General features: G+C 38.4%; 1 protein-coding gene across 1 annotated transcript in view; it reads right to left on the reverse strand.

Annotated features, from left to right (window-relative positions):
• LOC111566228 (uncharacterized) overlaps window positions 1–12,355 on the reverse strand; it is a 45,191-nt gene that overhangs the window by 14,625 nt on the left and 18,211 nt on the right. The window contains exons 11-12 of the mRNA XM_023266721.3: window positions 9,541–9,627; window positions 4,308–4,460 (exon numbers count right to left, since the gene is read on the reverse strand). Of these exons, the coding sequence (XP_023122489.1) occupies window positions 4,308–4,460; window positions 9,541–9,627 (240 nt within the window). The remainder of the gene's footprint in view (window positions 1–4,307; window positions 4,461–9,540; window positions 9,628–12,355) is intronic.

Genomic DNA, 12,355 nt, shown 5'->3' on the forward strand with positions numbered 1-12,355 from the left:
TTTTGGCAGAATTTTCACATTTTCACACCTGGAGAGCCATTATAAAGGTTTAATTTCTCTTGAAATCAAATTTTCACAGGCATGAAATTTGGTGATCACACAGACAAGATAGTTATTTTTTTCAGCTTTTTTGCATTCTCATGGGCTAGTAGTTACAAAAATTGGCCTCTGCTGGAGCCATTCAGTCATTTGGATCCACTGGAATCAATTTTGTCGGTGTCTTCACCAAGTTTCGTGGTTGTGGGGATTATTTTTCTGGAGATATTGAACTGGAAAAATGCCCTCCCAGGTAAGACGCTCTTTTGAATGTGAAATGCAAAATGTGTCAGGTCTGAATAAATGAATAAATTGTTAAAATTCTGTAAAGATGTTTTACAGAACTTAGTTTTAGTCCCCAATAACAAATAAGTAAACTCTGAACAAAATTTGAGAAGGTGCAGAAACATATTTCTAAAATTCTGTCTGGGTTGACACAGACAGCTTGTATTTAAAATATATTTTCTAATTCTATGCTGTGTGAGTGTCAATATCAAAAACCAGCTGTAAAACAGCTTTTAAATTCTATCTGTGTGTTATTTTAATGCCTCAACTTTATTAGTAGTAGTATAAATAGCAGCTGCTTTCAAATTGTGCTTTATTTTTATAAAATGGTAATGATGACTCTGAAAGTCAAGCCATGTTTCACTTGATGGTGCCACATAACTAAAATGCATAAAGGACCTCTGTAGTCCTGTGATAGACACTCATAGTCTTTTTCTAGGTTATGTTGTTTACCAATTTAGGGCCCAGGCCAGTCTCTGAGGGATACAAATACAAGACATGCACCAAATATTGATGCTCACAAGCGAAAAGAGAGAAAAGTACCTAAAAAAGATCTGAGATAACCTCGATGCATTTTTCTTGGAAGCAGTCAGCCATTCATTTGAGGAGAGTCTGTCTCAAGCAGCAACAGTTTACTCTTCTCAATTACACCTGGAAAAACCTGAGGGAACACAAGGCCTCGGCTTCATTAAATGAGGCAGAGGACATTTTACTTCTGTGCCAAGAGCACTGCCCCTTAAACTCTCCCAGCAGAGAGACCCGCACACCAAAGAGTGGTTCAGACTAAATTCAGAGGAATACACGATCACAAACCCCAGAAAAAACTATGCATCCTTCAACTACATCAGCATTAAAAGAATCATTTTGGAACACAAATGGATTCCTTACCCAGAGTTAGATGAGAGGATTGATACCTCTCTTGTACCTGACTGATACATAGAGGAATAACAGCTAAGAAGCCCACTCACCATGTTTCTCCTCCTGACCACTAAGTATAGTCAGCTGATATTAAATGACTTTCCTTTAATAAAAGTGGCCATGTTCATCTTCAAATAACATTGAAATCATTTTTTCTGGTTGGAGAGAATTAAAACAAGTGGTTTTAAGGTATTTTGATGTAATATTTTGATAGAACTAAAGAAGTGTCTGTTTTTGATAAGAATGTGCAGTACATATCAGCACTTTTTTTACTGTGAACATTAAAGTCGTATCCCCATCCCATTTCTGTAAACAGATAAAGGGTGATTAAATCATAACTGACTACAACTTGCTACTATAAAACTAATTGTAAAAATCTTCTTCCAAAAAGATTGATCGTAGGGAAAGAAGCTCGTTTTCTCACCTGTCATTTTGATCTATACATATTTTTACTTATGCTCAAATAACATAGATTTTTAAAAAAGATTTTTAAAACAGTTGGTTATTGCTAAATAATTTAGAATTGATAGCCCTAGAACAAATGTGATGACTTCAATATAACTTTATTATCATTAATGTATGATATAGAAATAATGTCAAATCTTCAATCACCAAGGAGGCTTTGCTTGCACTAGCAAAGAATTTAAGCTTGCTAGCTAATGCTACATGAAGCTTATATAGCATACCTATGTTAGCTTAGCATAAAGTTAGCTAGTTAGCCTGTGAGACAGACAATAATACATTGTTTTTATTGCTGTTAGCTGTTGTGTTAGTGTATTACAAGGTAGTGTACATAATAATAAAGACTTTTGACAGTAATAAATTCCTCATGGACATCAATCATTTTCAATACTCCAGCCTATTTGTAATAAATTATGTGCACCATCTCCTAATACAGTAACATAAAAGCTAAAAGTAGTATATCATTATGTCTAAAAGGCAGATTCGCTGATTTTATGTAGCACCAGCTAACCAAGCTAAGTTAAGCTAAGTAGGATCCTCTCTGGTATCTCTAAAGTTTCCTAGTTTTCACATTATGTCACGTTCGTTTCATATGTATAAAATTAGTTGTGTGAAAACTAGATATTATGGTTTCTGTGGATTTTGGGCTGGACATTTTTTTTTTTTTTTTTGATTTCTTGAAGTCACACAACCTGCAAAAAGTTCAGGAAATTGCTTATCTTTTGAAGATTAAACAAACTAGATGCTACATTTTACTTGGTGAGCATTACAGGTGCTAGAAAGAAAACTTTGTTACCTTTGGAAAGAGCTAGTAGCTGCTTTCTGCTGTTTGCTAAGCTAACCAGTTACCAACTGCAGCCATGTTGGATACAAATGAAAGAAATGTTTATCTTCTCATCTAACTCTTGGACTAAAGGTGTACTGTCCAAAATGTTGAACTACTTCTTTAACTAAACCAGAAAACAGGTTCAGAGATTTTTGCTTGATGACAAGATTTACTGACTCACTGCTTTTACTGACAGTTCACCTCTAAAGGCCAGTTGATGGTTTCTGCTTCTGCATGTGCAGACCGATGTAGACTGTGAATGCAGACAGTGGATCATTGGTCTGCTACACGGACAGATCACATAGCTTCTCACATTGAACAAACAGCACTCCTGTGGATGTTTCTCTTAAGCTGGCTGTGACTTTCTGATTTTTTTTTTTTTTTGAAGGATATAGCAACAATTATAGAATGGGCTTTAGCACAGTGTTAATGATTATTCCAGAGATGTGCCAAGCGTACCTCAGCAGCCTGCAGCTGGAGTGTGTTGCCTGACCATCCCAAAAACAGTGAGTGGGGACACAGCACAGGATTTCTGGAGAATTTGGAACTTTCTACTGTATTTGGGTACCATAGATAAAAAGGGAGTGCAAAATCACAGCACCTACGAAGTCTGGCAGCGACTACTTCAATTTCAACTCTTCTAATGATAAATCATTTAGGTGTGGATAATAGTGAATGTTCTCAAAATAAGCATTGTTTTCTTTTAGTAGTGTATGCATGGCAGGGTAAAAGATAAGACAATCATGGTCTATAACAAGTTGTAAGACAAGGCAAATTCATAATTTCCTGGTATGATGAGGTTAAAAACACAGATGTTGTTAAATGGTTTGCCCAGTGAGTAAAAATAGAGTTTAAAATCAGTAAAAATTTATGTTTAAAGGGATAAAAATCCTCATAAAAGGCTGTTAATTATACATTGTTTTATTCTTTAGTCTTTAGATAAAGCTGCAATCACATGATCTGCAAGCGAATCTCAATCGGAGATCAGTTGCTTTGATCTGCAGTGTTTTTCTTTCCAGTTTAAGTCCTTTTTGAGGAAATGTCACCAAGTTACTGTTGTGATTATTTCTCCCTGTTTTTCTGGTCTAGTGTTGGTTGTGACACCTATGAAATGATTTCAACGATTTACCGACACATGTCAGTGTGTTTGTGTTGTGCTTTGACTAAGTTAGAGGCAAGTTTCATCAACCAGAGCTGAGCATGCAAATTTACATGTACACATCTAATTAAAATTTTGCACAGATATCCTTACGTTATTGTAATTTAATAGTTTTTCATGCAGTTTCATCTGGAAACTGGACTTGTTTGTGAAAATTCTCACAAGTTTGCTCCAGCTCCTTTCAGTCAAAGTCATGGTTGAGGAAACTTCACCAAATCACTGTGATTACAGATGTTCAAATTTTGGGCTGAAGATGGTCATCAGCAGACCCTTGGTCACAAGGGGCTCAATTTTTTAAGGCCAAATCATGCTTTTTACTTCCACAAGGATCTACTGGATGTGAATTTTGTCAGGATCCTTGTGGAAATAAAAAGCATGATTTGGCTTTAGAAAAAAAATTGAGCCCCTTGTGACCACATTTTGTGCAAAGCTTGATTGCTCCTGTGAAGCCCAGCAGTGACACAACTGTCTGAGTGACGGTGTCAAAGACCTGAGTGAACCTGAGTGACCCAGAGAAAAGTGAAAGATGCACAGAAGCCCTGCTGTGTATGTCAATGAGCAGTCTTATTAGCCTAGTGCTGCAACTCAATCAAAGGTCAGGCAACAGTGGTGGACTCGTACTTTTGTTAAGGAGGAGAGCCGGAATCCCTTGGCCTTTTCCTTTCCGGCGTTCTCGTTGAGGTAATTGCCAATGGCGAGGATGTACTCCAGCACGGAAACAAATGACCTGGAGTTGTACAGCTGCCTGCACATTCTGATCTTCTGATTAATCAGCTGCAAGACAAACACAGGGGCGAAGAGCAAAGTCATTTTGTTCTGTAATCCAACCACATACAGGCCCTCACATTCATTCCTCTACACAACAACTTAAGTGAAATGTAAATGGAATAAGGCTGAGGCTTGTTCGGGGGCTCTCTGCTTGCTGACAAAGAATTGACAAAAATAACTCGAGGCTTTACAATTTAACATTATAAACATAAACAGCCATCCCACAACACCTCATTTGACCTCATAAAATGAATAATCACGACCCTGTTGTTTGGCAAGATTATTATTTGGTATGCAATCATGTCAAGTACAAATAGCCCTCTAGAATATTAAACAAGTTGTCTGTTTAACCATTTCTGAACAGACCCTGTTGAATATGGATTGTAATCGTACTGGCAAAAAATTAAAGTGAGGTTTAAGGTTTTGCCAGTGGTGTATTAGCGGGGAAAGGAGTTGATGCTGTGGGAATCATAGTCCTTCACAAAGAGTTAGCTTCTCCAAATAAGGCTCATGCCAGCCTGCAACAACACTTCTACCATATGGTCCTGTTTTAACAATAACCTCCCAAAATCTACCAGTGGGACCGTCTCAATTAAACAGAAGAGAAAGCTGATATCCAGCTACTTTACATAAACTGGCTTTGCACAAAACCCATCTGTAACACTGTGAAAAGCTATTGTAGTTCAATAACAGCAAAGCTCAGATATATAGCCTGTTTTTATAAGAGCCTCACATTTACTAAAATGAATTCAAGAAGTAAACACCATGATAAATCTTGTGTGTTTTATCCTATTATAGAACCAATTATCAACTGCCAATTACTTTAAAGACATCATGAAATAAAAAAGGCATTTTCTAATCCTGCTTCCCTGTTAACTGTTATTTTATGTCTTGTGATGAGACAAATATGCTGTTGCACATTATCTCTATAAAAGAAAAAAAACTGTAATGAACCAACTAATGGGCAAGCATGTTAATTTATCCAATCAAATGTGACCTGGTTAGATAGTTACCACCTCCCATCATGTAAGACTTGCTTATAGGTCACAGCCATGTTCTTAGCAAGCAGAGCAATATCACTGGAGGAGATGTGCCTCTGACCTTTAGGTGGGAAGAAGTTGTGTTTGCATTTCTGAAAGAGCATGATTGTTCTCTAATTTATTCATTTCTCGCTCATATTCCACCTTCTCATCAAACAATGCAGAGAAGGGAGATGCGAGTGGAGGCTAGTCGCGTGTCCCATCCAGTGTGTGGGAGGTGGAAGGATCCCGTTGACAAGCTCAGAAAAACAGCTGTTTGCTAGTTCCTATTGGAGGTGAAGAAGCTAACTACGAACCAACTAGTTAGTCCTCTTCTTTACAACATTTTCTCTTGTAAAGCAAAAAAATACCTGTCATGAAGCATAAATCTCACATTTATGTGGCATGTCCAATTAAAGCTGGGGTAGGCAGTATTCTTTTTAGCAGCATTTGGCAAAAATACTAACCTTTTAGCACTTCTTTCAGGCTACCTATTCATGCTTTAAAAAGTCTGTCCAGTGATGGGAGATTTTAGCCTATCACAGGACTTTTCACCGATCAGATGAGATAGTCTTTTCTAATTTTCTGCCATTCAGAACGAGCAGCTGCCTCTCATTCCACCACGTTCATTTACTCTCTAGAGCTGTTTCTGCAAACTCTAGAATGACCCAAACACAAGCAAAGCTCACTAAATTTTCTGTCGTTGGTTGCAAGAGTGAACACAAGACACTTCATGTACTCCCAGCATCTTAGGAACTGAATATCCAGGTAATTACTTTCATTATTGTTGGCAATACAATGAGTAGAAAAAGCCTTTGTGTTTTTGCATTGTATGACTAATGTGGCTAGCGTTACCATTCACTTTGATGGCATGCCAGCAGGTCAGAGCTCCATGGAAACTGTAACACTGAGGGACATTCGGAGATGATGGATACTTTAAGAGCAATTTAAAACCAATAACCAAGAACTGGGTGAGTTACGTTGTTTTTAAAGTCACTCATGCGTTTGTGCAACCTAAATGCAGCCAGTGTTGACATCAGTTTTTCTTTTCTGATGCTGTCTGAGCTCCATTTTGCCTGACTAAATCAGTAAGACTTTAAAATGAGTTAAAAACAATGTTTCTACTTTAAAATTCCATTTAAAATGATCACTCAGATCACTTATTCATGTCTGTGTCAGCTGCCTTATTGTCAGCTGTTTTGTGCTGTGTTGTCATTCACAAATGCAGAGAGAGTCTTCTTCCTGAAGGAGGTGAGGAGCAGCTCAGCTGCACTGGAAGCTACAGACAGAAACAGTCCATTTAGATTGAAACCCTGGGGCTATACACTGATGGTGAAAAGAACCATCTCTGTAGTATTCTGAGCTGAGGTACATGTAAGGTTTACACTGATTTTGTGAAAAGGGCCACAACAAGGGCCCTTCAAGATTTCTAGTATTTTTCATCACATTCTGGTGCTCAGAGCTGTAATGGGCTCATTGCAGTTACCTCCACAGGTCAGAGGACCAAAAGCACCTACTGATACTTGATGACTGGTGAAAACGCAGTCGTAGTGGACATTTTTGTCCAAAAGCCAGAAGGGGGAACCACAAACCCATTCTAAACTCCAGAACAAACTGAGACAAGCAACACAAGGATTAGAGCTCTGCTTTATGAGAAGTGTTTTCTCACAAGAGAGAAGATTTGAAGGATGAAAGACTAACTGATTGTTTTGCCAAATGTACATCTGTTCACTTCTCCATCTGCGAAAAAGAGCAGCATGCAGCTGCTTTCCTAAGCTTTTCTGAAGGAATCATCCATCCCTGATGGAGTGGATGAGAGAGTTTTAAATGAGACGAGGTGGAGGATAACACATCTCAGTATCTCACCACAGTTCCACATTGCTTCGTATTGTCCACATTTGGGCAACCTTCATGTGACTTTACACCAGACGGACATTCTGTCACATTAAAGAAGATAATTGAGCTCTAGCTTGGAATAATTGGCCATAAACATAACCACTGAAAATGCTACATTTGGTTTTACCTGTACTGTACATCTCAGCTTTAGGTGATGCCTCCCTGCCCAGAACTCTCCCTGTCTACTGCATCACTGGCTTTGCTTCTGTGTCTTTGACGGCTGCACACAGAGCGCAGCAAACAGTTTAAAGAAGCAGCCAGGTCCACAATGCAGAGTAAAACCTGTCATCCGAGCACTGAAACAGCAACAAGCATTTTGCAGGTGAGAAACATCCCCCTTGGTGGTGGCTTCTCCATTTCCCCTCCTCAAGCTCTGTCTGTCAGGTGGCAGGTAAATCCTTCGTAATGTTTGGGCCTTAACGAGCCTGTCATTTCAGAGAATCAAAGGATTGAGAGTATTCTACAACTGAAAGGACCTTAACCTCTCCATGGTGGAACACATTGTGCTGTGAGGTTCTGAAGTTTGGAGTGCTGTATACTTTTCATCACGGCCCAGCAAACATTGCATCGCTGGCCAAAAACGGTTTCAGCTGGACGCCAGAAATGTAGGTATTCATCACATTGTTGCTATGGAACAAGCAAATGAATGTGTCTTTGTTTTTTGTAACACAACAATTGATTGACTACTTAGTTGTAAAATGACTGTGATCAGACAGCCATACAACCTCCACTGCCTATATTTTAATGCTGTCTACCAATCATCCCTCTATTCTTCCAATATATAATGATGTGTACGTCTTTTAGGCAGTGACCACTTGGCTGGTCATCCTGCTTGGATTGTTGTTTTTGCTCCCCTTTGCTAGATTTTTTTGTTACGCTTTTTTATTATACAAGAAGTGAAGAAGTAGGATATCCAGCAGACGGCCAGGTCCATCCCTGACATCTACACCGCTTTCATGTTGGAGTTATTTTTTAACCATAATGGAAATCTTCATTGGACGGTCAAACAACGAGCATACCTGCACGCAAATACCAAAGTTTTAATTGAATGACCTTTTTTTTTTTTTTTTTTTTTTTTTTAATAAATCTAAGACAGCAGAAAGAAAACAGCATCGGAAAGAAAAAGCCAAGTGTAAATTGAAACTTAATGAAATTGCTAATCCATCTTGTTGAGTCATCTTGCCAGCACACAATATGTTTGTCTCTGTGTGTTAGACAAAGAAAAATTACTGTCACAGTCAATGGATTACGGTGCCATCGTTCTTATCCATTGTTTCTCTTCATTCTCAGACAGCCAGCAGACAAGAGATTAGGACTGAAGCACTGATGCTGAAAGAAACAGAAGCTTGAGAGAATCACATAAAAAAATGAAAAAACCGTCGAGGAGCCGGGAGGTATTCTTGTCTGACTGCAATATCTTCACACCCTGCAGTCCCTGGTGCCAATAAACAACAATCCCCTATAAGAGTGTTAACGATTAGTCTGACTAATGATGAACCGGCCATGTCTGGATACGTATTACTGCAAGCCTGAAACATTCGGGTGTTAAGGTTAAGAAGATGCTGAAATAAAAACATACTGTATATGTAAATTGGAACTTTGTGTTTTTTTTAAATTTGATTTTACCCGTATTCATTTAGGAATGCTTGTATTTGATGAGAGTCCAGAAGTTTGCAGAATGAAAGAAAAGTCATGAATTTTTCCACATCTCTTCCTTTATCCAAAGTGGATTTTCATTGGGGTTTTGATGAAGATAAAAAATACTCTGTATGTTTTACAGCACCTACATAAAAATGGAACTTGATTTGATTAAGAGCCATCTTGTCTTCTACATCAAATGAAGAGAAATATCTTAAAGTGCCTCTCACGCCTTTCTGTTTTCAAGACTCTTAACCATCCGACAGATAGAATAAAAACTACTTCAGCCACCGCTTCAAACATAAAAGTTAAACTGGAGGGGAAAAAGCTTTCATGTATTAATGTCAGTTTGTCTACAGATGTTCTTTCCATTTATTTCTAAAACCACGATGTATCTGAACATTAAGAATTTGCATTACAGAGTAATTTGCATGTTTCACTGTGCACCGTTCAGACTGTGGTTTTTACCCTTTTTCAGCCTGTAGAAATGAAACAGACAGAATGTGATTGTGTACGTGTCTGAGTAAACTCACAGGCTGCAGGTCTTTCATGCTGGTGGGAAGCTCTCTCAGAGTCAGCAGCAGGTCCAGTTGTGTGCTCAGGTAGGGGATGTTGCACATCTGTAGCACAGAGAAGATGTAAGCTTAATGAACTGTGTGTGTACGGAAGCAAGTGCAATTACAACATCACCCCACAACCTGTTTACATGCGATTATTCAGAATTATCTAAAAAGCAGTGCTGCAGCGAGGTGCAGCAGGGAGATACAGTCGCTGGACGGCTGCAGCTTGTTCTCAGTCTCACGTTGTTTGGCAGGATTGCTGCAGGCGAAAGTCAAGTGCTGCAGGCCTGTCGACAGGCTGATTTAACAGACAAACTGAAGGCTTGACACTTTGAAACAATTGGCTGAGCTGCCTAGTCGACCTTTGTGTCTGTGCTAACCTCTAATAAATCACTCCATGTTGACAGATCGTCTCGCTCATGCTCAGGTACCATCTCCCAAAAGCCAAAGGGCACTTGGTCTGACAGATAGTTAAGGGAAGATATTAGGATTACTGTCTAGACCCTGTGATCATTTGGCTTTTTTTAAAAAATGTCCTAGAAAGTGTCATCCTCCCCACCCGCAAGCGCTGTGTTCATTGTCTTGTCACATTTTCTAACACATTTTAAATTCCTAATCGGAGGTTAACAATCACACTCATCCCATGCGAAGGTAAGACGGTTCTAATTTAATCCTCTGGGGATAAAAATGTGTTCACACATTTCTCACTGTTTAAGATAATCACCTTCTCGGGCTCTCTTTTTTCCCACTTTTTCTCCAATCTAAATTTCCTAGACACATAATCAGAAAGTCTCATGTTCACCAAAGTTGAGAGTTTGAGGCTGCATGATTTGTGGTGTGGCAGAGCACAGGATTTAAGTTCTCAGAGAAAATAATAGGCTTACGTACATACATAAGCCTTCACACACAAGTGTAGTGCAAGAAGGATCTCAGTGAAAGACAATTGCTACACAAAGGAGCACGACAACCTTGAAAGCATGAGTAGGATTTGATTTATTCGAGAGAAAAAAAAAGTCACTTCTTCAGCACTAACGTATTGATATTTTTGCTTAATAGCAGAAAATGTGTCTTGCGGATGCCACTATTATGTCCACAAACATCCAGAGAGGGAAGTGATTATTCAGAACCGTTAGGCGGATAACCAGACCATTTCAAACTGTCAACAGAGAAAATAAGACCATGAATCTGCTGCTATGTTTGCTGCTCTATGAGGCTGTTTTTAGGCACAGCAAGGAAATACTGACTGGATACCTGCACTGTATGCACATATTTTTACATTCACATTTAGGCTGGACCTAGAACTAAATTCATCTGTAAGAAGTTTTATATATATATATATACATGTATATACATCACATACTTTAAAAAAACAACTGAAAGATACAGAGTGTCAACAGACTTAGCTTATAGTCAAACTGCACATGAGTTTATAGTAAAACAGACACGTTTTGTAACTATTACTAATTATTATTAATATACAATGTGGCTACACTGCATTTACAAGGAAAGGGGTAAACAGAGAACCACTTTACTATAATTATGAAACAGGAAATTTGTGGTGTAATTGACTTCAAAGACCCTGTTAAATACAAAGCTGTCAATTGATTTTGTTGATTTGTTGATTTTTTTTAAGTGAAAAGAAGTCAATATGGCAAACAGACAATAAAAAAATTAGCCTTTTTTGGCTAATACGTTCTATTCGCATTGTCTCAGAACTTCATAAATGTGTTGGGCCTAGAACTCATAAGGAAGATGAGGAATTATCCTTAGAAGCTGTCAGCTGATGACAGTTGAGAGCTTCATGCGTTCAAGACTCTTCAAACTTTGTGATAACACTCAACAACTGTGGGCTCCTCCAAGCAACAGACTGGGGATCTGAAAATGGAGCTAATTGATGCCTGCAAAACAGGGGAAAGCTATAAAAAGATATCAAAGTGCTTACAGCTTGCAATTTCCTCTGCTTGAAATGCCATTAAGAAATGGCAGTTAAGGGAAATTGTAGGAGTAATGACTAGATCTGGAAGACAAAGAAAACTCTCTGTCCGTCTGCTGGGCTGAACGGGAAAAGCAAAACCTCCCAAAAACTGCAAATTAGCTGCAGGAAAGTTTAGCTGACACAGAGGTGAGGTGGTGCACTGTTTCAGCACTGATGAACGAATAGGCTCACATGAAAGAGTCATCAAAAGGAAACCTTACCTGCAACCTCCTCACAAAAGTCAGCGTTTGAACAAAGTAAAGTTAAAATTGAACACTTTGGCCACAATCACCAAAGATATGTTTGGAGAGAAAAAATAATCAACATTTGATGGAACATGGCACGGAAATAGGGAAAAATTTATTTCTCTAAATATCAGCAAATTGATTCATGAAGAATTCCAAGAAGTGGAAGCTAAAGCTTTTGGAGTTTAGCATAATTTAATACCTATGGGTGAAAATTCCTAAGAATATAAAAGGCTGAACTGGCTACAAAAAGTCTTTCCAAGCACCAACTTTGGCATTTGCCAAAAGCCGATCTTTCTAAGCTTTAAATATTAAAAACAATAATGCATTAACATTTGAGAAAATTTCCATTTTAATTTCTAGGTAATTTGCTCAGGAGTGCCAAAACTGTTGCACCCAGCTTTACCCAGTAAGTAGTTTTATTAATACCCCATTTACACAAAATTATTACATAGGAACTCGTAGGCTGTAATATAAAATGAGGTAACCAAATACAACAAAGCACCGGCAAAGCATGTGTTGTCCCACAGTGCAGTGCAGAAGAGTGGATGCTGAAATCTTATGTGCC

The sequence above is a fragment of the Amphiprion ocellaris genome, chromosome 8 (assembly GCF_022539595.1).
Source record: "Amphiprion ocellaris isolate individual 3 ecotype Okinawa chromosome 8, ASM2253959v1, whole genome shotgun sequence".
Classification (NCBI taxonomy): Eukaryota; Metazoa; Chordata; class Actinopteri; family Pomacentridae; genus Amphiprion; species Amphiprion ocellaris.